This window comes from Dendrobium catenatum, unplaced genomic scaffold (assembly GCF_001605985.2).
Source record: "Dendrobium catenatum unplaced genomic scaffold, ASM160598v2 fragScaff_scaffold_898, whole genome shotgun sequence".
NCBI classification, from domain to species: Eukaryota; Viridiplantae; Streptophyta; class Magnoliopsida; order Asparagales; family Orchidaceae; genus Dendrobium; species Dendrobium catenatum.
This window is the reverse complement of record NW_021319360.1, coordinates 677,870-704,702: the sequence shown is the minus strand read 5'-3', so window position 1 is coordinate 704,702 and position 26,833 is coordinate 677,870. Positions and strand designations below refer to the sequence as shown.

Here is a 26,833-nt window from a genome sequence, read left to right as displayed (position 1 = left end):
GGCTTCACTTAGATGATTGTTCTTAAGAAGCATTGGCTAGCTCTATTTTTTCTCTTCTAGCTCGCCTAGCCAACAGGATATATTCTTCATCACTCGTCCATGTGCGAGTGGGATTAGTTATAGATGCAGAGGCGAGTACTTGGTGTGAACGTCTTTCTCGGGCTGCTAAGTCGGATGATCCCTCGGGCATGTCTTCCGATTACATTCTTCTCGTGTGGCTGCTTAAGGCCCCCCTGATTGTTTTCAAGAGTACTCCATATCCCTCAGGTTCTGTAGGGTAGTGAATTATGTGTTATTCATATTCTCAGGGGTTCTTGTTGTGGTCGCTTGAGTCTAGGGCATCAATCCAGGTTCACCACACTTAAGAGGATGTTAGATCCAAATTTGTCTGATGGATGATATCGAGTATTACTAGTAAATTTACTTGGTAAGCTAATGGTCAACTTGCCAGTAAATAATGGGTGAAAAGAAAATAGGGGGAAGGAATAGAGAAGAATAAGTTAGTAAGATCTTAGATTATCTTAATCAAGATTACAAATTAATGATTCTAGGAAAAATCTGTAGCAAGATGTGGATCCCTTTGTTGTTATCATCACTCTACATTTATAAGGGTTTGAGGGCCACAGAAAAGGCTACATGAGGAGACAAAAAGTTTGGGATAGAAATTGACACATGTACAACACTACACACTAGTCCCATGGCAAGTGGCATCTCATAACAAATCATTTGAGAAATCATCCTCAATGTCATACCGTGCAGTTGCTCGTCAAGCGAGCTCAATGGAGGATGAGTAATCATAGGACGAATTCAAGGATTTGGTTTCGTTTACTAATGGAGCAAGCTAAGCGGTAAGCTTGGACGATGCATTCTCGAACCTGGGGTAAGTCGTGTCAAGGGCGAGGTTGGGGAAACAAACCTTTTCTTGTTAGGATCATCCTGCGACTCGAAGAGCCCCGAATAATGATATACTTCTTAAATCTAGGGCCCCCTGGTCACTAAAAAGGGCGAACTTTTGCGAGCGAGTGATGTCTTTTTCTGGGACAGATTTTCTGGGACAGATATTCTTGCCATAATCTGGCTGATACCTGTAAGATAGCTTGCCTAGAAAATTCAGGATATACAGTTATATAGAAGTGAAAATCCCTCCCTCCCTCTTTGTTACATATATCAAGCTGTCATTTGTAAAACTTAACTGAATATTTACTAGCCAGTCACTGAATGAATAAAATGTACAACAATGATCAAAGAAGGGTTTGGCAGCAGGCTAAACATCAAGCGATCTTAACTACCTTCTATATTCTAGCAATTGTATGTATTTCATACAAAATCTAAATTGAGGAATACACTAAGGGCAGCCGCCACTGACATATACAGAGATTGAATGGTTTACATACCTTTAATAAACTTGGTGAGCTATGATTGACCATCAGGTATACGATTGCAGACTATGATTGCATTTCAGTTGTCCTTCCTTTGAGCCAATCAGCAATCGTTCTAGCGAGCACTCTAATTTCATTAAGGGATAGGGACTTCAAGCTCTGAGCAAGAGCATCGGCTGGGGTGTAATGGTATCCCACTTGCCATTTAACATCCTATGCAGGTGAGGAGACATCATATCTCAAAATAAGTTCGAGGAAGAAAAGTCAGCAGAAGAAGGTTTATAGAAGTTGTAAAACATTCAAGATGGAAATCATATAGTTCGCTAATCAGAACGTCTAAAACTTTAATAACCTTTAAACTCTGTTTGGGAATGCTTTTTAGTTGCTTTCACTAAGGAAAATGCGCTATTACCGGCGGATTCCATCCGCCGGTAACAATCAAAATAGGCCGGACATATCACCTTTCCGGCTCATTTCCGACGCAAATTTTTCCGACGGCCGACGGCAATTCGCGCATTAAACATTCCGCCGGAAAGTCTGACGATAATGACGCATTTTCTTATAGTGTTTGCTTTTCACAATACTTCTTATATCACAATATTTTTAGTACGAAGAGAAGAATGCGTGACAGTGCATGTTTCCCTCCCTAATGACCACGCAATCATGGAATGTACTTGCTGAGCAGCTGATCCATCTCTATGGCATGATAAAATATGTCTCATCATTACTTGTTTTAGGAGAGCTAGAGTGCAACTACTGCATATTAGTTTCATTAGAACCATAGATTTCTGAGGACTAAATAAGTGCAATGCATTTATGTTCGCATTGAGCATAAAGAAGTACCTGTATGCATGGGGTAAGATGATTTCCAGATAAGGTGATCTTTTCTAAAGTCCCGCCAAAGGACTCAGTACGAGGCCTCAAGATGTCCTCCAGAACGTCACTTTCATCAATGGCATCAACATTGAACTTGACCTGAAATGAACGTCCTAATGGCAACAATGACAAGAAAAGCAAGAATTCAAGTTTATTTTGGGAAAAGAATTGTATCAGGCTGTCCTAATTAAAAAAAGATCAAGATGAATTTAAAGCCCTTAGATTTATTTTGAGATGATTGTGACACATAAATAATTTGTATTGTACTCATCTCAAAAAATATTCAAGGGCTTGAACCTATCCGATCAAAATTTTTATCAGGGAATCCTAACACAATCCTTTTTCCTTTGTTTTAGTTGAAAGACCCTACCAGAAGCGTGTGAGGTACTCGGTACGACTTCTTGAAGAATTCACGGTTCTCAAGGGGAGTAGGCCTGAATTCTGATATGCCTTCATTTACCTGAAAATATTAAGTTCTTTCAAATGATTCATGGAAAAAAAAAACAGGCAAAGATAAAATATTATTTAGATGTTGCAGATCTGGGAACATCAAGGTAATTCAATTTAACAGATATGAATATCTTCACCCAGACCTGTCCTATTACTGATGGTAGCTGATCAACAAATTTTGTAAGAGATGCCATGATTTCCTGGTCCAATTCCTGTGCAAATGCTCCCGCACTATCCAGTAGGGCTTTCCAAACATCTCCTATGAAATCAAGTTTGACCATTTAATCAGCAGAGCATTAGATCTTTATTAGCTTCAAATACCTGTGTTACCTTCAGATTATATTCCAGATGAAGAATGGAAGAATGGGGCTTCTTCGAGGATCCGTCAAATGCAGCTCCTAAGTTAACCTAATTAATCATTCTTACAGGACCATAAAACAAAATTACTTATTTGGTTAGGAGGAAATTTTTAATTAATATTTCTTGCAGGAAACTTTGTTTCAAGTTTCAAATAACCAATGATTATGAAAATACACATTCCTAATGTCTTGACCTGAGAAATGCACAATATTAACTATGAAAAGCCATTTAAAAACCAACTTCAAGGTATCAACCACCTTATCTGTACATCCATATTCGTATGTGTCAGGTTAGTTAAATCTTCATATAAGATTAAGCCGAGCTCAGTAAGTCATCAATCTTGAACCACCCTCGGTGCTTCTTAAGGTTGGAATCGCTCAAAGCCTTGAAAGTCGCTTCTTGTCAAGTCCTTACTATAGAGATCAGCATACCTGAGGCACCTATTCACCAAAATGGCTTTTCAAAAGATTTCAACAACTCGTTCGAGATTACTCACATGTTAAACAAGAGATCTCACCAACAGAAAGAGAATTCATCCCGTAGAACTCAACTTCAACTTAGAATTCAACAAAAATCATCGAACTCTTACACATTCATCAAAAACCCAGACTTATCTAACCAATGTTATTAAGTTGTTTTAGGTAAACTTTCTTATAATTCTTGATTATAGTCATTCCTATAATGCTAAACCTAAACCAATAAATAAGGGATAAAAAGGCAAACCCAACATATGGCCATCTCACATCAGCTTTGTATTTTCTAACTCTTAAATCTAAGATTTCATAGCTTCTCTTTTTATATTTCTCTCTCTCTTAGGGTTGAACTTAACTTGCTAGTAAGGCCCTAATGTCGCAATCGGACAAATTAGAATCCAACATATTAAAATAGATACCAAGTATAAATGATGTTGAGAACAAGAAGCCAAGCCATAGATAACCCAGGAGAACGAGAGATTCCACAAATCGAACAAGAAGATTAAGTAACTTCCGAACAATTTGATCAATGGAATATCGAGGATGATTCATGGAATCCTTTAGCAATTTTTATGAATTACACATCGTGTTGAGTCTCCTCAAAACAAGGATCTATTGACTCTCTGATTCATCAGCATCAACAAAGCATTAAAGAAATCACCTCCACTCCAATTGTTAAAGAAACTTATGTCCCAGCATAAGCCAAAACACCTCTTCCTCATTTACCCATGAATCATCCACCTCAACCTACCAGCATAATTTATGTGGAAGTCAAAGAGGCTCAACCTCTGCCCAAGTTAAAAAGTACCCCATCTTGATTTATAAAGATAAAAGATGAATCAAACATATTATATTGCTTATATTGAGTTAACTATTTCTCTTCACAACATTACCAATGTGCTTAAATGTCAATTATTCTTCGCCACTTTTAAAGAGGCACCACTATGATGATTTTCTCACATCCTCCCACTAGAGAGTATCTCTTCATTCTCCAACTTCAAGCGATAGTTTGTAGCTCAATTTTCTAGTGCCCCAAAACCATTGAAGAATTCACAAGCTCTTTTGAACACTAAACAATAGTCGGGCAAGTCACTTTAAAAATTCATAGTTTGTTTCAATATGAGATGTTGGAAGTCCAAAACTTGGAGTCAGTAGAAGATCAAATCACGGTCATCAAGAAGATCCTTTTAATATGTACTCGGCCTACAATAGCTGATAATGTTTGTTGGGTTGCTTAACCTAGCAAACATATCAACTCAAAAGAATATAATCATGCATCTACAACTTTATCATCTAAGCCACATAACTATAGCTAAATGAAAAACTAATAGTGCCATCCCTATGACGAATGAAGACAACCCAAAATAATTAGGCGAGTTGTCTATAAAACCACATCTTCTCGCTAGCAGCACCAGCAACAAAGATTATAGCAACATGATTCCACCTTGAGGAATTAAATTAGGGTATAAGAACATATGGCAATGCAAACCGAGAGAGGTCTCCCCAACTTCATCCATATTCGACTTTCAATCCTCTCTGAGATTCATTCAAATAGATCATAGACGTCATCCTCAATACCGACAAACATTGACATGCACAAATCTTCATGCTAGGGACCCAATGAAGTATGATATATTCCATGAGGACCATAAGTATGATACGAAGTATTGTCACCATCTTCTTAACTTCGTTGAAGAATTTTCACACTATGAAATTGAATGAGTTTATTATTGTTGACCTGGGATATCCCAAGAAGATGCCAATTGAGAAATAGAAAAATGAGCCTATCCTAGCATAGGTGATCCATATTGGACTCAAGGCAGCAATTCTCGGGTAAGGTTGGGCAGATGTGTCATGGCAAGATAGCCCCAAGCAACTTCAGTTGGGAGAGGTGCATGCCACCTTAACTTGAAGATCTTTTTTTTATTGGAGGAGATACCAATTAGCTCACCAACAATGACCGACCAACAAACGACAACTCCTAACATGAACTGCTTATTCTCATGGTGTTAATCCTAAATTATCAAAATGGAAGCATTCTAATCAACACAAGAAGTTATGAAAAAATATTTTTTTTTATATAACTTTGATCCAATGCATCTTAATCCTTCCACATTGGCGCCTCCTGCTAGGCCCCTTTATGATTTCTCTAATGAGCACAAAAGAACTGAAAGTATGAGTATGCTACCAATCACCTAAGGGGAAGGAGATCAACAATTCATTTTCAAGGATGACTTCAAAACAGCTAAAGCACCGACAACCTACAACACCGCATTTGTTTAACTACGCCTTAAATTTTCGCATAAACATGTTATAAGTCCAAGCATGTTACTTGAAGGATGTAGGATGCGTGAAAGAGGTGTTACAACTCAACGTTCAACGAGGAGCTTAACTCAAGACATAAAGCGATTGCAGAGGTAACTAACTCTAAAGATGACCCAAGTTATACCATCCATGTCAATGCATTCTTCGATCCAGAGAACAAGCCGGCAGTAACACTCTATGACCAAATATTGAAATTTTTGCTTAGTCTATTACATAGATGTTAGGGGTCGACATATATGTCACATGTTATTGCCTCAATGTCGATAAGTCATTCAGGCAAACTGAGCAACAAAGGCATTGTTAATATAGTAGAACTTATTTACTTCGAGGTCTAGAAGATACTAGAGGTTAGCTTCACTCGAGAAATATGATGCTCGGATATGATCTCTAATGTCGTAATTATAAAAAATCAAATGAGAGGTGGAGATCATGAATTTCCTAAATTTAAATTCAAATTGTTCAAAGAATAGTTATTCTCCTGCAAATAGACACATTGATTTACTTGACAATTGGCTGCCCAATAATGAGCTTTCTTGACACATTTCAAGGTGCATCCCACCAATTATGAGACAACTTTCATTACAAGCGACGGATCAACATCACGCCATTTAAACTAAAGGATGTGTTAAGATGACTTACCTGAGAATGATGGACTACATTTTCAAATATCAGAAATGTTGAAATATCGAAACATATATTGATGACCTACTCGTTAAAAATAAAACTCTAACAACACATATTTGAACTCCTCGATACTTTTGCAACTATAAAGAAACGTAACTTGTCCCAATCCTCTGAAGCATACCTTTGAAATTCATTCAAGAAAATGTACAGGGTTCCTACTCCTAAAAACATCAAGATGAATATAGATAATGTTAGAACAATCCCAGAGATATCACTACAAAACTAGCCAAATAACTTTAACAACTAGCAAGGCAAATTACAATATTACGTAGTATTATTTGCAAATATGGAGAATAACATTCTTCTTTCTTGAAGATACTTACAACAACAACAACATCAAGCCATTCTCCCACAACGTGTGGTCAGCTACATGAATCTTTTTTCTCCATTGTGTCATGTTAAGAGTCAAATTCTCATTTAAATCTAATAAAGAAATGTCATTTCTAGTATTTTCCAACCAAGTCTATCTCTATCTTTCATAACATAGGCCAAATCTAATACATATGCTCTCCTAATAGGGTCATCAAAAGGCCAACATTTTACTTTACCAAACCATCTAAGGCGACTCGCTCTAATCTTATATGTCACTGGAACTACTCCAACCTTTTCCTAGATATGTTAATTTCGCATCCTATCTCTAAGAGTAAGTCCACTTATCCACCTGAGCATTCTCATCTCAACAACACTTAACTTAATATTATGCTTTTCTTTTAATGGCCAACATTATGCATCATAAAGCATGTCTCACTACCATCTTATAAATTTTCTTCTTAAGATTGAGTGGTACTTTTCTATCACACAACAAGCCCGAAGCATTCCTCCACTTCAACCATCCAACTTAAATTCTACTAATAATATCCTCATCTATTTCACCATCACTCTGAATAATCCCAAAATATCTAAAACGAGTACACTTATTAATGACTTGATCGCTCAAAGTCACAAATCCCCATTAAATCTATGACTACTAAAATTACACTCCATGTATTCGGTTTTAGATCTACTCAAACGAAAACTTTTAGACTCTAAGGTTAACCTCCATAATTCGAGTACACCTTCAACTCCCTCTCTAGTCTTATCAACAAGAAGAATATCATCAGCAAAAAGCAAACACCAGTGTTCAACTACTTGCAAATATATGTTACTCAACATATAAAATTTTAAGACAAGAATTATTCCAACATTCATTAACAACATTAAAAGAGCAAATTTTGAGGAAATCCCTCTTGTATTTAAATTTTGGGAAAAAGGCCAACTTCAATAATTTTCATTCTTAGATGGCATAATTGCTCTTACCATCTTCATCCTTTTCTTCATTCAAACTACAACAAAAATGCTAAACAAATGAGAATTTGTGAAATCATCATATAAATAATAGATATCATTCCATTTAATATTAATTATGTCATCCTTTATCAAGAATTTCAGACAAAATTGAATGATTTGCTCATATTTATCAGCGGGCCCAATAGCATATTCTTCAAAATGGATAAAATCATTTGGTAAGCCACATTCAGATCTTGCTAATGATTCGCCCTTCCAAGCTCTTAGAATCTTCACTAATTTTCTAGCCCGATTAAATGTTTCTTACAAATTTCATTTTCCTTTTGGAGGCTTCTAATTCAGCCAAAATTTGCTTAAGTTATAAAACTATTTAGATAAGTTTCTGGTTCAGAAATTTTCTTGCATTTGCAAATTCCTGTTGGGCGACTTCCAAAATTTATCGAGCTTTATAAGCTTGGATTATTGGATAGTTACTATCATGGGAGATGCTTGTTTCTCTATTAGGTCCTTATTTAAGGTTAAAAAAACTCTTGGACTCTGCTCTTCTTCTCACCTTCGCCAAATTTGATTAAGTATCTTATTTGTTTTTTTCAAATTCTTTCAGCCATTTAAACTTTTATAGAGCTTCTACTACATTCTCTCATGGTTTATAGATAACAAAAAAACAAGTCTGCCTACGCTAAGTGTGTACTCATATTATTCTTATATGGATATTATAACACCAAGATTATTAGCAATTATCATCAATTTGGGCCTCAACAATTGCATATGAACGTTATAATCAATAAGCAACCCTTCAAAATATTTGTTCCAACAAAAAGTAAATCTCCTCTCGCTATTAAAATAAGAAGAATGAAATTGTGGAGAGGATGAACTAAAGGTTCCTAGCATTTACCACTGAACCATTCGCAGTAGCTTTTGTCATACTTGTTGTTGCCACTCTCTTTGTCATGATGGCTTCATTTTTAACAATACCAACTAGCCAATAAGGAATCGATTTTGCATTTTTTTTTTTTTGGGCGTCATATCAATAATCACTTCTCCAAAAGTAAGTATAATATAAGGATTAGTAGAAGTTGCAAAAAAATTAGGATCAATAGTGGTGACTTCGTCAAAAACTTCAGCGAAAATAGCTTGTGAGGCAGCAGTACTACTTCGGTATTCCTCTTCAATGGCTCTTCTTCAGAGGAAATCTCACATTCATTGGCTACTTAGAAAGTCAACATATTAGGATTAGATCTCACTATAGGGTTAGCATCAAAATTCTTGCAAAAACTTGTCAAAATAATCCCTTCTACAAAAAATAGAAATTTATAAGGATTCAAATTCTAAAAGAAAAATATGTGCAACAAGTACTGAGCATACTCGGCCACACCTCCGGATACAAACGCAAATTTGATCATTTGTTCAATTATGTATTAGTAGCAGTCCAACATGTGGTTTCTTCATTTGCACGAACTAAGCATAAAAGACTACAAGAAGCACAAGTGGCGTCAACTTATATGCTTTAAAAGTTTTTTTGGTCTCATCAACCATCTTTTTTCCTACTTCAAAAAGAAAAAAATTATCTTTCACTTAACCTTGTTGTCCAAGTATAGAATCTTGATATAGTTGGAAGAGAATAAAACATAATCAGCTTTGAAAGCTTTACTATATCTACCTGAAGAAGTCGACAATCCATCTTGCCTTCCGCTATAGAAGAAAAATAATAAATAAGACTATGCTAGCAAAAGAATTTGGCATAACATATGCCGAGATCAAACCATAAAAAATTCAAGATTTGAGTGATCTACGAAAAGAAAGAAAACTCACAATCCAAGTCAAAAGTGATCACACAATTAAAACACAACTCATAATCATAGAGTAAGTTAGGGTATTCATCAGACTTTATAGCTCTAATCATGTAGATTTCAACAGCTAAACCATACGAAATCTCAAAGAACTATATGTTGTTCTTAGTTATAAAATGGCAAACTTCAAATCCTCCACTGCAAAGACATCAATGCTCTTAATCAAGTCCGCTACAATCCATTCGAGAGAGAATGAGAAAAAAGTATAAGAAGAAAAAGGTTGCAATAACTGCTCACCATATTCATAGGAAAAAATTCAAAGCCTTTAAATTACATGGTCAAATTCACTGTCACTTTATTGCATCAACATCAAAACAAATGTTAAAAAAATTATATTTTTATCATATTATTTTCACCATTGTAAGAAGCTCAAATGGCGCTTCATCCTTCGACCAAACAAATCTTAGTAAGAACAAGTTCACAATAAAGAACAACTCATGACTAACGAGGTATTTCATAATAAATTTTAACTTCATATAATATGGCCTAATACAAAAATAACAAAAAACAAAATGATATCAAAACTCAAAACAATATTTCAAATACAAATGACAAGATAGGACGATATGCTTTTAACAAAATACTTAATTACAATAAACCAAATAAAAAAGAAGACAAGAAAAACTAAATACATGTTCTCATAAGCTTATTAAAGATTAATTTTCTAAAAGACAACTTAAAGAAGCCATTGCATTTCTGAACTCTTTATTCCAAAGCAGCCCAGCTCCTTCAAAACAAAAAATGAGTTGGATAAAAGCAATCTCTCAAGGAACAGTATTGCATTATATCAAATGGTGGCTTAACCTAGAAGATTCAATAAACTTCCTTGTTAAGATGACCTTAATATTCATTTCATTAACCTCTTAGAGCATTGCCCTACCAACTTCATCTAGCAAAATGGCAGGAAAACTGCTCATTATATCAAGTTTTCCTAACAAGTTGTTGAGCCATCTTCTCTTCACTTCTCTAGAAACTTTGAGCTCATTTTCTCTCAATAATCTTAGCTTCTTGGCCTCAAAATGAACTTGAAGAGAGAAAATACTATCCTTTAGTGATTTGATGCCCGCAAGGAATTTCGAAAATATCCTGATTGAGAACATTATTACTGCCTCATTTCATAAGTGAATCCGCACATTGTTATTTGCCATAGAACTTCTTGCCTGCGCAATGTTATGAGCTTGAAGTTCCTCGTCCTAGGCATCAATGATGATTCTTAAAATTTTAACCAGATTATCATCCTAAAAGACCATATCAATCTCCCTCCCAACCAACTCGAAGATTCCCTGGTAATTCATCCCCAATGAAAGCATCCTTAACAATAACTTCATCAGCAGTTTTTTAACTACTCAATTGTAGAAAGAGTTATCCTGATTTTCTTCTCCAATACTATGGGCCCTCTCAGACGCACCTCTTTGTCGTAACTTGTATGTAAGAGTGAAGTACTTTTAGAAGTTGAACAATTATAGAATGCTCAAAAATCAAAACTTATCATGAGGATCTCCTATTTTAGAATCACTAAGTCAATTATTCAATTCAGAAAACCATGAATTGGAAATATACGAGCAAGCCACCCATTATCCCTTTGGGGGGCAAGAATTGCATTCATTCTTGCCTAGTGGTGCCCAAAACTCATTCATTGTAAATTTTATGACAATATATCCAGATAAAGAAACGAGCATCTTAACCTCTTTAGCTAAGGCGGTGTTGACCTGCGAATAAAAAAAAAGAAGAAAAGAAATCTCTGGGTAGTGTCTTATCTACAAACCCATCTGCCTTCCAAAATTTACCTCGGAACTTCGTTCGTTAAAACTCCCTCGCCGAATAAGAAAAGCGAGCGGAGGCCGGGGCCGAATTTTCGGAGCCCACAGGCGGCCAACAACCTCCTTAAAAGAAATATTTAGCAACAACCACCACAACATTTTTCCTAGAAACATTCTCAAGATTAATCTTCTAGGATTAGAGAGACTAGTATTAGTTGTAGAATCAACTCAAGTACCCTGATCAATAACCTCTTTGGCTGCCTTTGTTGGATCTATCTTTACTTTATTTGGAGGCGTCTTTGGTAATAGCATATCAGATTTGTAATCTTGGAGCTTACAAGTCTATGCTTTCTTATGCTTTCTCAAAAGCATGGCAATCATTTTGGAATTGAAGAAGAACAAAGATAAAGGATATATTCATTGAACTAAATCCCTGAGTAAATGTTTTTAACACCCTTTGATATGGATGTGTCTGACAAGAATAACTAAATACACGTGATTAATCACATTCAATGTGCCAACTCACCGGGATGAGTTAGATCTTGAAGATTTATTCTCTTACTCTATTCAGGATCTCAATTGAGATAAGAGAATTGAGAAACTAACACACTCATATTATTCTAAATTTGGTTAATAAAGCATCATGCAAGCTTGAATCAAGTTCATCAAGTCTTGAACCTTGATTGAACTTAGCACTTGCTAAGGCTGAAATCGTCTAAAGCTATAAGTCACCAAAAAATCAGATCTCATCAAGTAGACAACAAAAGACACTACTAGTCTATAGAGATCAATATACCGAAGTCTTATATTCACCAAATAACCTTCCGAAATTATCTAGGCTTCTATTCCAAGAGTACTCACCCGCTAATCAATAGATCTTACAAGAACTTGACAAAGGCATTTGTCCTATAGAACTTGCCTTCGACTTAGAACTAAAAATAAGTCATCACACTCTTAGGCAACTGTAAACCAATTAAACTTTTTCACTTCACAACCTGCTTCATTAAGTTGTTTTATGTAAGCCTTCTAGTACATCTTAATTATAGTCATTCTTGTAGCATTGAACATTGACCTAAATATATGAATGGGAGGTCAAAGGATGAACTGAGCGCATGGTCATGCCACATTAGTCTTGAACTTTCTGATACTAGAAAATATAAGAAGATCCTAGAGCATATCTCCATTGATTCTCTTTCTCTATCTTCAAGGATCGAACCTCATTTGCTAACAAAGTCCTAGAGTCACCCATAGAAAGATTTAGATCCAACATCATGAGAAATGCTTCTAAATTATTGTGCAAATCTCAAATGCATTTTAATAACTAAACGATGGAAGAAACTAACATGAAGTACGTTTGTAATAACAGTTCAATAGATATGGAATGAAAAACGTAATAATAATCATCTAAAGTTCTAATGACAAAAGTTAAGAAATCATCTTACAGATTTACAATCCATCAAACCACATCTTTCACAATTTGACACTAGCATGCCTAACAAAATGTCGAGGATAGCATATGCAATTAGTGCAACATGCGTAAGTTCCATTACTTTCTCAAATGATTCCCATCAAGTAAAGACAATGCGAATAAAAGTACCTGAGGCAGTTCGGGCCATAGAGTAGATGGGAGATGCTTCCACCAAAGGCATTAATTGCCTAGTAATAGGTCCTATCTGCACAGGAGCATTTCAATAGCATAGTCAGCATTTAAATAATAGCAAAATAGTTTAATATAAATGGAATACCAAATGCATAAGACACCCACATTTTCCATGGAAGAGCAGGGAGGTTTACTTAAGACCTCTAGACCATAATAAAGGAATTGTAAGTAGTTAAATGTATATGATGAAATTCTAAACAACGTAAGAACCAATAAGCTTGAGGCTGATGACAAAAAAAAGCACAACATGGCATCAAATCATATTTATCAATATTAATTTTACAAATTAAACATAAGAAAAAGAAAGCAATGTCAGCTAATCAAGTCATTGGTGACATTTTAATGATTACTGTAAGAAAATAGTACTTTGTGAACCTTTTTATGTGAAAGAAACATAAACGCAGTATATGTGCCAGTTTTGTACTTGAGTTTATGCCAAAAAAACAATCAAATACTAAAAACAGTTTCAAGCAAGGAGAAGCAATAGGAAATAATACGTTCTACATCAATATGCCAATGTCAGTTGGAGTTATGGGAGGATAATCAACTGCACAAAAAATAATCCAGATTAAAAGCCTTCAAGGTGTAAAATGTTAAAAATATGTGTATGTCTTAATGCTTGTAAAAGTGTTAGGTCTCCATAATACAACCATCAAATCTGAAACCTATCACGAAGCATTTATGGTATAGCAAAGTTTACAATGATATATAGATGTTATAGCCTGGTGGTGCATCAAATAATTAAACTGCACGTAAAAAAGTAGTCAGATATACAAAATCAGAAAGAACCTGGGATAGAAAATTGATAAAGTAAACCATTGAACAAAAAGGTAGAATACATCTGATTACACAAATTATAGGTAATTCAAAAAAAATAAAATCTTTCACATACTACACTAGCTCAAGCCTTTATCCCACTGTGGGGTCGGCTACATGAATTTTTTTTTCCATTGTGCCCTATTAAAAGTTAAATTCTCAAATAAATCTAATAAAGAAAGGTCATTTCTAATATTTTCTAACCAAGTCTTTTTAGGTCTACCTCTGCCCTTCTTAACATAAGTCAAATCTAATACATCTACTTTCCTAACCGGGTCATCAGAAGACCGGCATTTTATGTGACCAAACCATCTAAGATGACTCACTAATCTTATCTTCCACTGGAGATATTCCAACATTTTCTTATATGCTCATTTTGTACCCTATCACAAAGAATAAAGCCACTCATCCACCTGAGCATCCTCATCTCTGCAATACTTAACTTAATATTATACTTCTCTTTAAATGGCCAACGTTCTGCACTATAAAGCATTGCAGGTCTAACCATCATCTTATAGAAGTTTTCCTTAAGTTTGAGGTAAACTTTTCTAACACACAACAAGCCCAATGCAATCCTCCACTTCATCCATCCAACTTGAATTCTACTAATAAAATCCCAATGTATTTCACAATCACTCTGAATAATAGACCCAAGATATCTAAAACGTGTACTCTTATTAATGACTTGATCACCCAAAGTCACAATCCCCCAACTAGAACTATTATTACTAAAATCACATTCCATATATTCAATTTTAGATCTACTCAAACGAAAGCCTTTAGACTCTAAGGTTGACCTCCATAATTAAAGTTAACCTTCAACTTCCTCTCTAGTCTTATCAACAAGAAAAATATCATCAGTAAAAAGCATACACTAGGGTACAACCTCTTGCAAATGTCTAGTGAGAACATTCATGATCAAAGCAAAAAAATATGGACTTAAGGCTGATCCTTAATGTAATACAACTAAAATAGGAAAATGCTTGGTCAAACCACCTTGTGTCGGACAAAAGTGATAGCTCCTGCATACACATCCTTAATGACTTGAGTATAAGCATTATTAACCCCTTTATTTTCTAGAAGTTTCCATAGCACTTCTCTTGGAACATTATTATATGTTGTCTCTAAATCAATAAATATCATATGTAGATCCTCCTTATTTTCTCTATACTTCTCCATTAAACCTCTCAATAAATGTATAGCTTCCATAGTAGACCAACCTGGCATGAATCCAAATTGATTTTGAGAAACGTTAATTTCACGCTGCAACCTATGCTCTATAACTCTCTCCCATATTTTTAAAGTATGACACATTAACTTAATTCCCCTATAATTCGCACAATCTTGTACATCACCTTTATTCTTAAAAATAAGAATTAACACACTCATTCTCCACTCATCTGACATCTTTTAAATCTTCAAAATAATATTAAAAAATATTAGTAAGCGAAGAAATTCCTTCTTCTCCTAAGCATTTTCACACCTCTATTAGGATATCACCAGGTCCAACAGCTTTTCTAAACTTCATTTTCTTTAAAGTCTGTCTAACTTCGATTTTACAAATAGGCCGATAAAAATTAAAATCTTAATTTTCATTTAGGATGCTAAGGTCACTAAAGTCGATCGCATTCTCATAATATTCATTGAAGAGTTTATAAAAATATCTCATCCATCTCTGTTGAATATCTTTTTCTAATAAAAGCACTTTTTATCATCATTTTTAATACACTTCACTGGAACTAAATCCTTAGTACTCTTAGCTCATTATTTGGATAACTTATGCATATATCTTTCGCCCTACTAAATATCTAATATAGAATATAAACCATTAAAAGCTAAAATCTTTGCATAGCATATTGCTTTCTTAGACTCCTTACGAGCATCTTTATATATTTCACAATTATTAGAATTTTTACATCTAAATCAAATTTTATAACAAATCTTTTTATTTTTTATCTTTTCTTAAACATTTTGATTCCACCACCAATTCTTTTTACTATTAGGAGATTTTTCCTTTAATAATCCAAGCATATATTTTGCAACATTCTTAATATCATTGATTACTTTTTCCCAATAACATTAGCTTCCTCATGCACAGACAAAATTTTAAGATCTAATATCTTATTCTCAAAAATAATTTTGTTAATATTCTTTAAATATCCCGATTTAATCCTAGAACAATATTTTACTTTATTTGTTATTTTTTGCCCCTTCATCATAAAATCTAAAACTAATTAGCGATGTTGAATACATAAACTTTCACTAAAAATAACTTTATAATCTTTGCATTCTAAACGATCTATTTTTCTTATAAGAAAATAATCAATCTGAGTTTTAATATATACATTATTATAAGAGATGAGATGATGATGAGGACATCAGAGATCAGTGGCTATGATCTGAAGTTTTTTTTGTATTTTATGTACTAGTTTATTTTATATTTCTGTTTTTTTCATTACCCCTAGGAGTGGTCATGTGGTGTTGTAGCCCGAACGACATCTTAGTCATTGTTTCTTTTCTTTTCATTGGGCCTATTTATAGGCTAGTTCTTTTGTATTTTGAGTTAATGATGAATATGAATAAAAATTTCAGCTTTCTTGTTCTTGATCTCTTTGTGAGTTCTTGTCTTGCCTCTTTCCAAAAGTGGAGCATGAAGATTAGGAGGGAGCTCCAACTCAAAATCTGATTTCAAATTCATATTTTGAATTCTTTTCTAAATTGACATAATCCATATTAGGAAAGTGCTCAATTTGTGGATCTAATTACCTAGCCCAAGCCCTTGGCCGCCGGCTTGAAACCTCCACCCGTCGGCCCTTGCTCCACCACCTAAAGCCGCCGGCCACATCCTTCTCCCACACAATAGCCGCCAGCCACATAATTCCCTCCAAACTTTTAAATTCGAATATACCATAAATGCTTTCTTAATTTAGCCCACTAATTTAGGACGAAAATTAAATTCAAATTCAAAATATTTGAATTTCAAAACTCTTCTTAAATTATCCTCCTTTAATTTAGGAAAACCCACCAATTAACTTAAATCTGAAATTAATTTTAGATTTAAGTATTCAATCCTCTTAATTGCTTGGGCCCACCTCCTTAATGCCCAACCCCTCTCTCTCTCCTCTCTCCTTGGCCGGCCCCTTCCCCCTCCTCTCTCTAATTAATTATGTCCCATAAATTAAGGATCTAATTAATTCAATCACATCCCCACTTTCCTTCCTAATTCCCACTCGTTTCAAATTCAGATTTCAAGGAAATTACTCTCTAATTACTCACAAGATCTGAAATTATTTTCAGATTTCCCTTCTTCCCCTTTGCCTGGCCGAACCTACCTAATCCTTTCCCCCTCTCACACTCTACTTTCTCTCTTAGACAATCATGCATGACAGACCCGGATGTTGATCATGGGTTCGTAGATGATTCTCTGGATCGGACCGACATTCTTCGATTTCAATTTGGTCAACATCTCCGTGGAAAGCTATATTGAACACATCATCTTCAGGTTGGCACCGTCAATTGAGGAACACCTCCCAACCGGATCGTGGATGATCGTGGGACATCAACCAATCCATCCGTCGCCAGCTACCTTCGGTGAACTCTTTCCCTCACTCTTTATTTTCCTCGTTACTTTCAATTGTTGAATTTAATAAATTCACTGAGATCATTTTAGTCCTCCGCTAAAGTCTAGTACATTATAGAGTTGTGTGAGGGATCCTTCATAGCATTAATCTCATTGTTAGTCTAGGAATTTCTTATTGAAACTTTCCATGTATGCAATGTTAAACTATTGATTGTTTTACGGGCTTAACTCCACATGTGATTTAGCCTAAGCTTATGTCACCGCTCTTTGTGTTTTATGTTGTCGTTCGAAATTACTATAAATACATAATTATTATGCTCTAAATATTAAACATGCAAATTCATTAATCTGATCATCCTTGCATGTTTGGTTTCACACCAGATGATCATCTCTATTCTTAAAAAATGTATTAGCAATTAAAAAATTGTAAGCTAAAAAGAAATCTAATATGGTCTTACCGCCTTCATTAGTCGCTCCAAATTCATAACCATCATGAATGCTTTTAAAATCATATATCTATCTACCAACATGTCCATTTAACTCTTCTCCAATAAATTTTTTTCTTCAAGAGGTATAATTTGTATTAATTTTCTAAGTTATTCCAAAATTTTAATTTTGAAATCATATTCAAACCTACTAGAAGAGTATAAGCACTTATAATATTAATAATCTTAGTATCAACAACAATCTTTAAAGTTAAAATTCTATCTCCAATTCAATTAATTTTTACAACATTATCCTTTAAATTCTTATCTATAATCACACCTATGCCATTTCTATTACGACTCTTACCATAATACCAACGTTTAAATCTTAAACTATCAATCTCCTTAGTCTTTTCTCCAACCCATTTAATTTCTTGAATGCATAGAATATTTATTTTCTTATGAATCATAATATTAATTAATTCCATTAATTTACCTGTAAGGGTACCTATATTCCAAGTTCATATCCAAATTTTAATTTCATGGACTAGCTTCTTTGCCAACATCCGTCCATGCTGTGGGAACCCTTGACTATTTAACACTACATTCGGGTGTCGATGCAACGGCCTTTGCACACTTGTCGTTGTATTCAGGCTATGGCGCGTCACTTTCAGGGAACGCCCTAGCATTAACACAATGTATTAAATGATTCATGTCATGATTATTTAATAACTTTTACGCTGATTATCGACCAACTAACACAACCCTTCACTTTTATCATCCAGGACTTAGGAACTAGTAACAACTATCAAAGACCGCCAGTGTTTTAGGTTGTGGGTCATCATTATCTTACCCATCCACTCATAACGCTAGAAAGCAATCTCAGAACTTGGCATTAAAGCAAAAGCCACCCTCTATAAAGCCACCGTACCCAATGAAGGCTATCAAAGACCTACGGTGATAACATTAGCTTTATGGAAATATGAATAAATTATAGCTTGCATGCTATCTCCTCTTTTTATTCATAGTATGTGTCTTCACCTCTTTTTTTCTTAGTATCAGAGACCCTCCATTGCAGCACCTACCTTTCTCCCCATTCTCAATATGGACTCACCCAATGCCTCCAGCACAACCACAACCTCCTCCTTCTAATGGGCAAAATACCCCTCCCCCCACAACTTAAATTTTTTATTTCCAACATCAAAAATATTATCAACTTCCAACTCACAACAGAGATTCATCCCACCTAAAAACCCAAACTCCACAAAATCTTCAAGGCCAATGCTTTACTGGCTTTCTAGATGGAACCATACATGCCAACCTAAATACATCACCCACGACAATGGATCAATCTCCCCAAACCCACATTACAGAACGGATATTCTCATCGACCAAAACCTCATCGTAGCTCTTTATTCCATCAGCTCACAACCACTTCTTCCTTACAATTGCACACTTCACACATGCACCCAAATATGGAGAACCATCTACTGATGACTGCAATTGTCCAATTATTCTTGCATTATACATATCAAGAACGAGCTTCATAATCTCATCATCAACGACCAAATGGGGACCACTTCACCAATCTTCCACAATCCTACCAAGCATATAAGACTACCATCAAAACCAACCTTCAATCACACAACCTCGACACCCTATTCCTCTGCACTGAGAAAACTAACATCGACATCAAAGCTGCATGTGAGCTTTCTTCATTCCAAAACATAGAGTCGCCAAATACCTTTGCAATCACACATGATAGGGGTCATGGGGACCACATCACCAATCAAGGGCATCCTACCTACAACATTATGAAATCAACTTGCACCCAATCAAGCACCAAGGTGGAAACACCTCTCACCTACCCTTTCATGCTAAATCTACCGAAACAAGCCTAGCCACTTCACCGCACACTGTTGATATCGTGTGATCCTCAATATGGCTTCGAAAAATAGACTATCTTTGTGGGATCACACACCACATCGCCAAATGGTATTCGGATATAAGTGTGACGACTCACCAAACTATAAATCCCACGCAACAACATCCTAAGCAATACTATGGACAGCAATAGGGCATGCTTGGCAATGGCCAATCTCTCCCCATCTCAACAACCAAACAATGCCTACTCTTAACCCCTACCAAGAAATCATTTTATATAAAATACTTCACAATCTTGATGCTTCCTTCAACCTTCTCTCTGTTTACCGCCCAACTAGTGACAATTCTTGCTCTATCACATTCAATGTGGCCGGTTGTCAGATCAAGTATTCAAGGACCAACCAACTTCTACTTAAGGGTGCACCCTCTCACTCATACTTGTCAATGACGAATGACATACCATTGCGCAAAGTTTCACATTGAACCAGAGCGTATAACGCATGCTACAACACTCAACATATTAAACATGATGCATAATATTAAATAATTATAAATAAAAATATGCATTGATATGAAATGCTATTAAATAGAAAGATAAATCATCATGATAATAAAAACATCCAAAGTATATTTAAGTTCAAGTAATCAACACCTCAATCACTCAAAATTCGAAGCATTGTAACCATTTTTTCAAATATATTTATTTGCTAAGAGTTGTCATCATTATCATCAAAGGTTAAAAACACATCATTTACTTCATCAACATCATCTCCTAATTAATAATCTTATTCATTTGCCACAAAAATACATGGCCTATAATTAACATCACCTTCATGTGCTAAAATTATATATTTCCATGCAATATCTTTTTATGTGGTTTGATTTATATCCAACATTCTTTTGAATACCTATAAGCAAAGCATGTTTTCAAATATTTGTACCTTCCTTTTAAATATGTGAATGAAATAATGAATAACAAATAATACAAATATGGCATCAATTGATTCAATGAATCATAAAAAAATATTTCATAAATAACTTATACCCTCTTTCTTAGAAATTAAGGAACATTTACATGTAATGGAGGCACTATTAAGTTATGAGAAAAGGACCAAAATGATCCCTTGACCTTTTTATGATGGACCAAAATGATCTCCAATTATATTAAAAGGTCATTTTGGTCCCTCAAGTCTTTAAAGAATAAGTTGGACTATTTTGGTTCCTTTTTAAGGTATTATGGAACAAAAATAATCATTTAATATAATTGAGGAATTATTTTGGTCTTTCATAAAGAGTCAAGAGACCATTTTGATCTTTTTGTAATTAAGTTATTAAATAAATGATAAAATTCATATGTTAATTTTAATTTTAAAACAAACAATAATGCATGCCATATGAATTTTGTGTCATGCGCTATTGCTTCCATCTAGTGCAAATAGCACGCGCTATTTTGAACATATATGTGGTGCCAAGCAAATGATACCAAGGGTGCGCTGCACCGCATCAAGTGTTATGGTGAGCGCTATTTGGCACCATTGGCATGTAAGTTCGCACTCATCTCAACAAACTATTAGAGACTTATAGCATAGAAAGCTCGACCACCCTAATTTTTCTACTATTTCTATGCCAGCAAAATATGACCCAAATCATGGTTTAAAATTGCACAATATGAGGCTCGCCTTGAGGCCCGCCTTTACGCAATTCCAGTAAAAAACGCCTCGATGCATACGCCTCGAGTTTTTTTTATGAAGCTTGCGCCTTAACTTGGTTGAGGCCCGCCTCGCCTCACTGGCATGAGGCTTACGCCTCACGCTATATATATTAAAACTTACATAAATTTTGAAGTAAATGCCCGACATTGGACTCTATAGGAGAGGAGGAAGGGGAGAGAGAAGTTCATCATAATGATGATTCAAATGAAGAACCCCTTAGTGATGACAATGCTAATGACTTATGAGTTCTTATGAGATATGTCATTGCTATTTATTTTTGGAAATTGGAATTATATGTTAATGAAAAGAATATAGGGATTTGGAAAAGATAGAATATTGAGTTGAACTATATTTCATGTTGTCTTATTATTGTGATATTTTGATTTCACTTCATATCTTATGTTTTTTTATGTTTTATATTATTCACTCATTAGTATATAAAAAATTTATCATTTTATATTTACGCAATCTTTTGACTTTGAGGCTTACGCCTCAAAATGCCTTGAGGCTTACGCCTCGCCTCACGAATGAAAAATGCCTCAATACTCAAATATGCAATTTTAAACATTGACCCAAACATATACAATTCCAATCAAACACAATTATGTACTGCCTACTCTCTAGAGAAAAGTCATAAACTATCATTTTCTCCATCTCGCTCATAATTATAAAATGAGTGAACGTATTCACTCAGACATATGGGGTACTTCCCCCACAACTACAATGCGTGGTTATGGATATTACATCTTGTTTATGAACAATCACTCACGTTATGTGTGGGTCCTTCCCATGCAATTAAAATTTGATGCAACCTCAAAATTTGTTTAATTCAAAAACCAGTTAGAAAAATAATTCAATTGCACGATAAAAATCCTTCACATTGAAGGTGGTGGTGAACAAATAAATTCCACTCTCAATAGGTTACTCGCTAATTTGAGCATCCAATATGAATACATTTGCACATATACACCATTACACCTGAGCAAAATGGAGTTGTTGAATGCAAATATAGCGACCCTCTTGAGACTACATTGACTTGTACTCAACGCTCAAATATCCCATGAGTTAATTAGGGTTGAAGATCTTCTCACCATGGCCAACCTCATTAATAGATTATCCTCCACCACCACCCAAAAAACTATCACCATTTCAACTATTACACAACAAAAAAATCAAGTTACTCTCACTTGAAAATCTATAAATGGTAAACTCTACACTGGCTTCATTTCACAGCTAATGACAAATTATCGCCAAGTCATTTGGCTACAGTTTCTTGGAATATGCCAACTCCCAAAAAGGGCATCATTACTATGACTCAACTTTGGGAAAAAAATTAACCTCACAATATGTGATATTCAATGAAAACTACCACCCTCTTAATCTTTCCCTCGCCTTTCCAAATCAATCACACCCACCACAGCCTGCTTACCTACCTCAAAACCACCCCAACTATACGCATGCAGTCCTACCAAACAAACCAATCTCACAGCTCACCACAGCATTTCTACATGACTATAGTCCTCCAGATCAAACCACAATAACTAAGAAGTCTTCCACCTAACAACACTCTAGTTAGCCTAACAACTTCCTCCATCAGCAAGTCACCAAATGGTCACGAAATTCAAATCCGACCATCTCACGCCAAAAACCATTCCCATCCTTTAGTAAACCAATGCCTCAAGCAAATCCATTTGCAACTCTGCAATAGAGTTTCAAGCCCTTCCAGAACAAAGCACATGGATTCTAGTACCTTCCTCACTAATACAAAATCTACTACAAATGGACATTCAAAATCAAATACAACTCCGCCGACTCGATCCCTAGGTACAAAGCTAGGTTGATCATGCAAGGATAAAAGCATGAGCATGGTCTTAACCTTACAGAAATTTTCAATCCAATGGCCAACCATAAGAATCATTCTCTTGGTTGCTCTCACCCATAGCTAGTAGATTACTCGACATAGCATTTCTAACTCATTCTTACACCGCTGACTCCACAAAATCATGCACATGGCTTAATCATCAAGTTTCAAAGATTCACAAGTCACAACATCCTGCCCATGTATGCCGCAATTTATGGGTTCAAATAAACACCTTGACAATAATTCTCAATATTCACCAGCCACCTACAAAGTCGTTCTAGTTTACCTTCAACACAGTTAATCCTTCATTCGACATATACGCAGCCATTCCGTCACGATCTACATTCTCATCTAGGTCAATGATGTCCTCTTCACCATAAATAACCCCAAAGGTAACACTGATCTACTTTACAATTTATCTGAGTCCTTTAACAAGTGAAACCTTAGTCAACTATCAAGTTTTTCAATCTTCATGCAATGCCAACAAAGTATAGCATTTATCTAAACCAATCTTAATACAGAATAAACTTGCTCCATCACTCAGGCATGCAAAACCAGAAACCAATTATAAATCCCTCTATAGCCAAAAGAACTCTCACTGTTAGCTCCCAAACTGAATTCAAAAAATTCTATCTTCTTTAGCCAACTGGTAGGAACTCATCAATATCATACAATTATGAGGCTCAACATATATTTTGCATTCAACCGTCTATGTCAACACATGCACAAACCATTTCACATCCATTTTAAACATCTCAAGCCCAATTCCACTACCTAAAAGGAATACTATATCAGATCTTCCAATCTACTACAGTCAGTTAAATCTGCATATCTACACCAACTTCAACAAGGATGTCAATACTCATGAATGAAAATCTACCACAAGCTATTGCGTCTTCCTCAGCAACACACTCATCTACTAGTTTGTAATGAAACAAAATACTAAGGCCGAGTTCAGAGCACTCGCTACCTCTCCACCGGCATCATCTAGATTCGCCATCTTCTACAAGAGCTTGATATCTCGCTTTCCTCACATACACTCCGCTATTGGCTCAACATATATGCTCTTGTGCTCGACAAAATATATTTCCACTTACTCAAAGACCACATCAAAGAGCACAAAATTACACTCCATCATGTAGCTTTAGAAGACCAGCTCACAAACTTCATCACTAAGGCATTATCTACCAGAAAATTCACTCAAGGGACAAATCAATGAACATATACAGCTCCATCAAATTAAGGGAAGGTAATAACAACAAAAAATTTAAATATTGTGCCTCGATTAGTGTTGCAGCAAGCAATCTCAATCAATGGCACTCAACTGAAAGCTATCTCTTTGCAAAGCCACCCCAATGAAAACTGTAATAGCATAGGTTTATGAAAAAAAGAATAAACTATTACCCATCGTACTATCTCTTTTTTAGTAATAGTATATGCCTTGATCACTTTTTTCTTAGTTAACGAGAGGTTAAATGGTGCAAATTGCCCGTGTGCCAACTTCTTGCCAAATGGGAAAGGTGCCAAAAAAAGATGGAAACTTGCTTGCATGTTTGAAAAATATACATATATATGAAAAAAAAACTAAGCAATGTTGAAAGCATGGTTGGAGATAAAGCTGAGATTTTGTTAAATCAACCCTTCGTAATTAATTTTTCAAATGGTAGAACTCAATACCTAAATTTCTATGATTCTATCCTAAATAAATTTCAGCAAGTAATCTTAAGGTGAATGAAAATCTTTCATGAACATGCTCTGCAAACCTTCAGTTCTATCTCCCTTATCCTATAATTTGGTATTTGTGTCATGTACCATGTAGCTAACACATTTTTTTCGTTCCACATCTAACATACATTTTTAATCAATATAAGCAAGCATAGAAAGTATAAAAACCTGTTCAAAATAAGGAACTGCCTCTGAAGCTGGTTTGTTGTTGAAGGAGATTACAGCATTGGCCTTGATAAGAAAAGAGTATTTCTTTTGAGACATCATTTGAAAGCTTGATGTTGTGCAAAAATTGATTTCATATCCAATTGGAAACTATTTTTATCTGTGCATTACAATGAAAAATAAAAAAGTTGAATCCTTACCTTGGGTATCTTTTCAGGAAAATAGCTCCCAACAAGCATCTGAAGCAAAGCTCCGTTGCTGTAAAATCCAATTAGAAACATATACTTAAGGATTTCCATGTAATATATAGTTTTTCAAGCATTAGAATGGCAGTTTAACAGCCTTTACCAAACAAACCAATGAAAGTTTATCCGTTAGTCACTATGACAACTATACTAAACACCTAAGATGAATTAAAATTAAAACTTAGAATGGTACTCACTTCTTGTTGATTACGAACCAGATTGAATGCTAGATAACAAGCTAAAACATGCTTGCCAGAGTTAAAAGCAATCACCCAAAGATCTAGCTATATAGATTCACTGAAATTTTTCCAAACATTCATATTCATAATGAGTAAACGAACCATAAATTAATTGAACCAAATCCTATCTCCTCAAAACATAACATAAATATAAACCTTCCAACAACAACATAAAAACAGTCAAACTGAGCTCCACAAACCTATGCCCAACGGAACAGAGAGGCAGATCACAAAGCTCAGATCCAGTGAGATTAGAATCAGGTACTCCAGAAGAAACCAATCGATCCAAGCACGAATGAAACCTCTCGTACACTTCCCTTGCAACGGTGGTATGATCGAAAGTCACGCCATATGGAACAGACACAATTAGGAACCCCTCATTAGCCAGGAGTTCCATCAGATAGCTTCCAGCAAATGAAAATGTCTCAATGTTCAATTTCTCAAATACACTTCTAGGGCGATTGAATTCGAAAGAGAGAAGAGAGTTCGATACCTGTAGGTAAGCTCGGGGGCCGCGCCGATGAAGGCGCCTCCAAGGAACTTCACGATTGCGACGGGCCGGCGGCCAGCCGGAGGTGGAACAACGAGGCAAGAATCGAGCCGGCGGTAGATTTTATCGGGATTGCGGAGCGATTGGCGGCCACCAGTAAAGTAGCCATTGGAAGACAGAAAAGCAAGGGGTACTCGGGGAGTGGATGGCAAGAGGAAAACGGAGGGTGAGAAGGTCGATCGTAGACGATGAGATAAGGGAGGTGGCAGTGCCATTTTAGAAGATTAGAGCAAGAGAAGGATGAGAGGGAAAACAAGGAGACTGAAGTTTGCCGCTTCGACCACGATTTCCTTTCGGCTGACACTCACAGGGCCTGTTTCTTATGCATATGGGCCTAGATATACAACTATTCTTTGGGCCTCCTTATATAAGGGCAATATTTGGAAATGTGAAAGACTGAACCTGAAAATGATGGTGTGAAAGAAATTAAATTAAATTTTTATTTTTATGAGATGGGGCATATGAATCTCTGTTTGGTTTGAACAAATTGAAAAAACAATGAAAAAATAATGAAATCAAAAGGGTTAAAT

General features: G+C 35.4%; 1 protein-coding gene across 2 annotated transcripts; it reads right to left on the bottom strand.

The window, feature by feature from the left end:
• Positions 1-1,178: 1,178 nt before the first annotated feature.
• On the bottom strand, positions 1,179-26,621 carry LOC110110567. Of its 2 annotated transcripts, XM_020842096.2 has the most exons (9): positions 26,247-26,620; positions 25,954-26,157; positions 25,470-25,527; positions 25,273-25,335; positions 13,039-13,114; positions 2,849-2,964; positions 2,626-2,715; positions 2,223-2,354; positions 1,179-1,592 (listed from the first exon to the last, which is right to left on the bottom strand). In XM_020842096.2, exons 1-9 carry the CDS (start codon positions 26,516-26,518, stop codon positions 1,446-1,448), a joined length of 1,158 nt encoding a protein of 385 aa, XP_020697755.1. In that variant the 5' UTR covers positions 26,519-26,620; the 3' UTR covers positions 1,179-1,445. The 2 variants fall into 2 exon arrangements, with proteins under 2 accessions (XP_020697755.1, XP_028553040.1); XM_028697207.1 differs by lacking the exon at positions 25,273-25,335 and having other exon boundaries at positions 26,247-26,621.
• Positions 26,622-26,833: the final 212 nt, after the last annotated feature.

Bases quoted from the DNA above. Each gene is read 5' to 3' on its own strand.
- LOC110110567 (XM_020842096.2), bottom strand. From the start codon at position 26,518: ATGGCACTGCCACCTCCCTTATCTCATCGTCTACGATCGACCTTCTCA. The intron at 13,115-25,272 runs GTTTTTATACTT...GCTCCTGTGCAG, and splicing joins CAGTTCCTTATTTTGAACAG to ATAGGACCTATTACTAGGCA. The intron at 2,716-2,848 runs GTCTGGGTGAAG...TAATATTTTCAG, and splicing joins TACCATCAGTAATAGGACAG to GTAAATGAAGGCATATCAGA.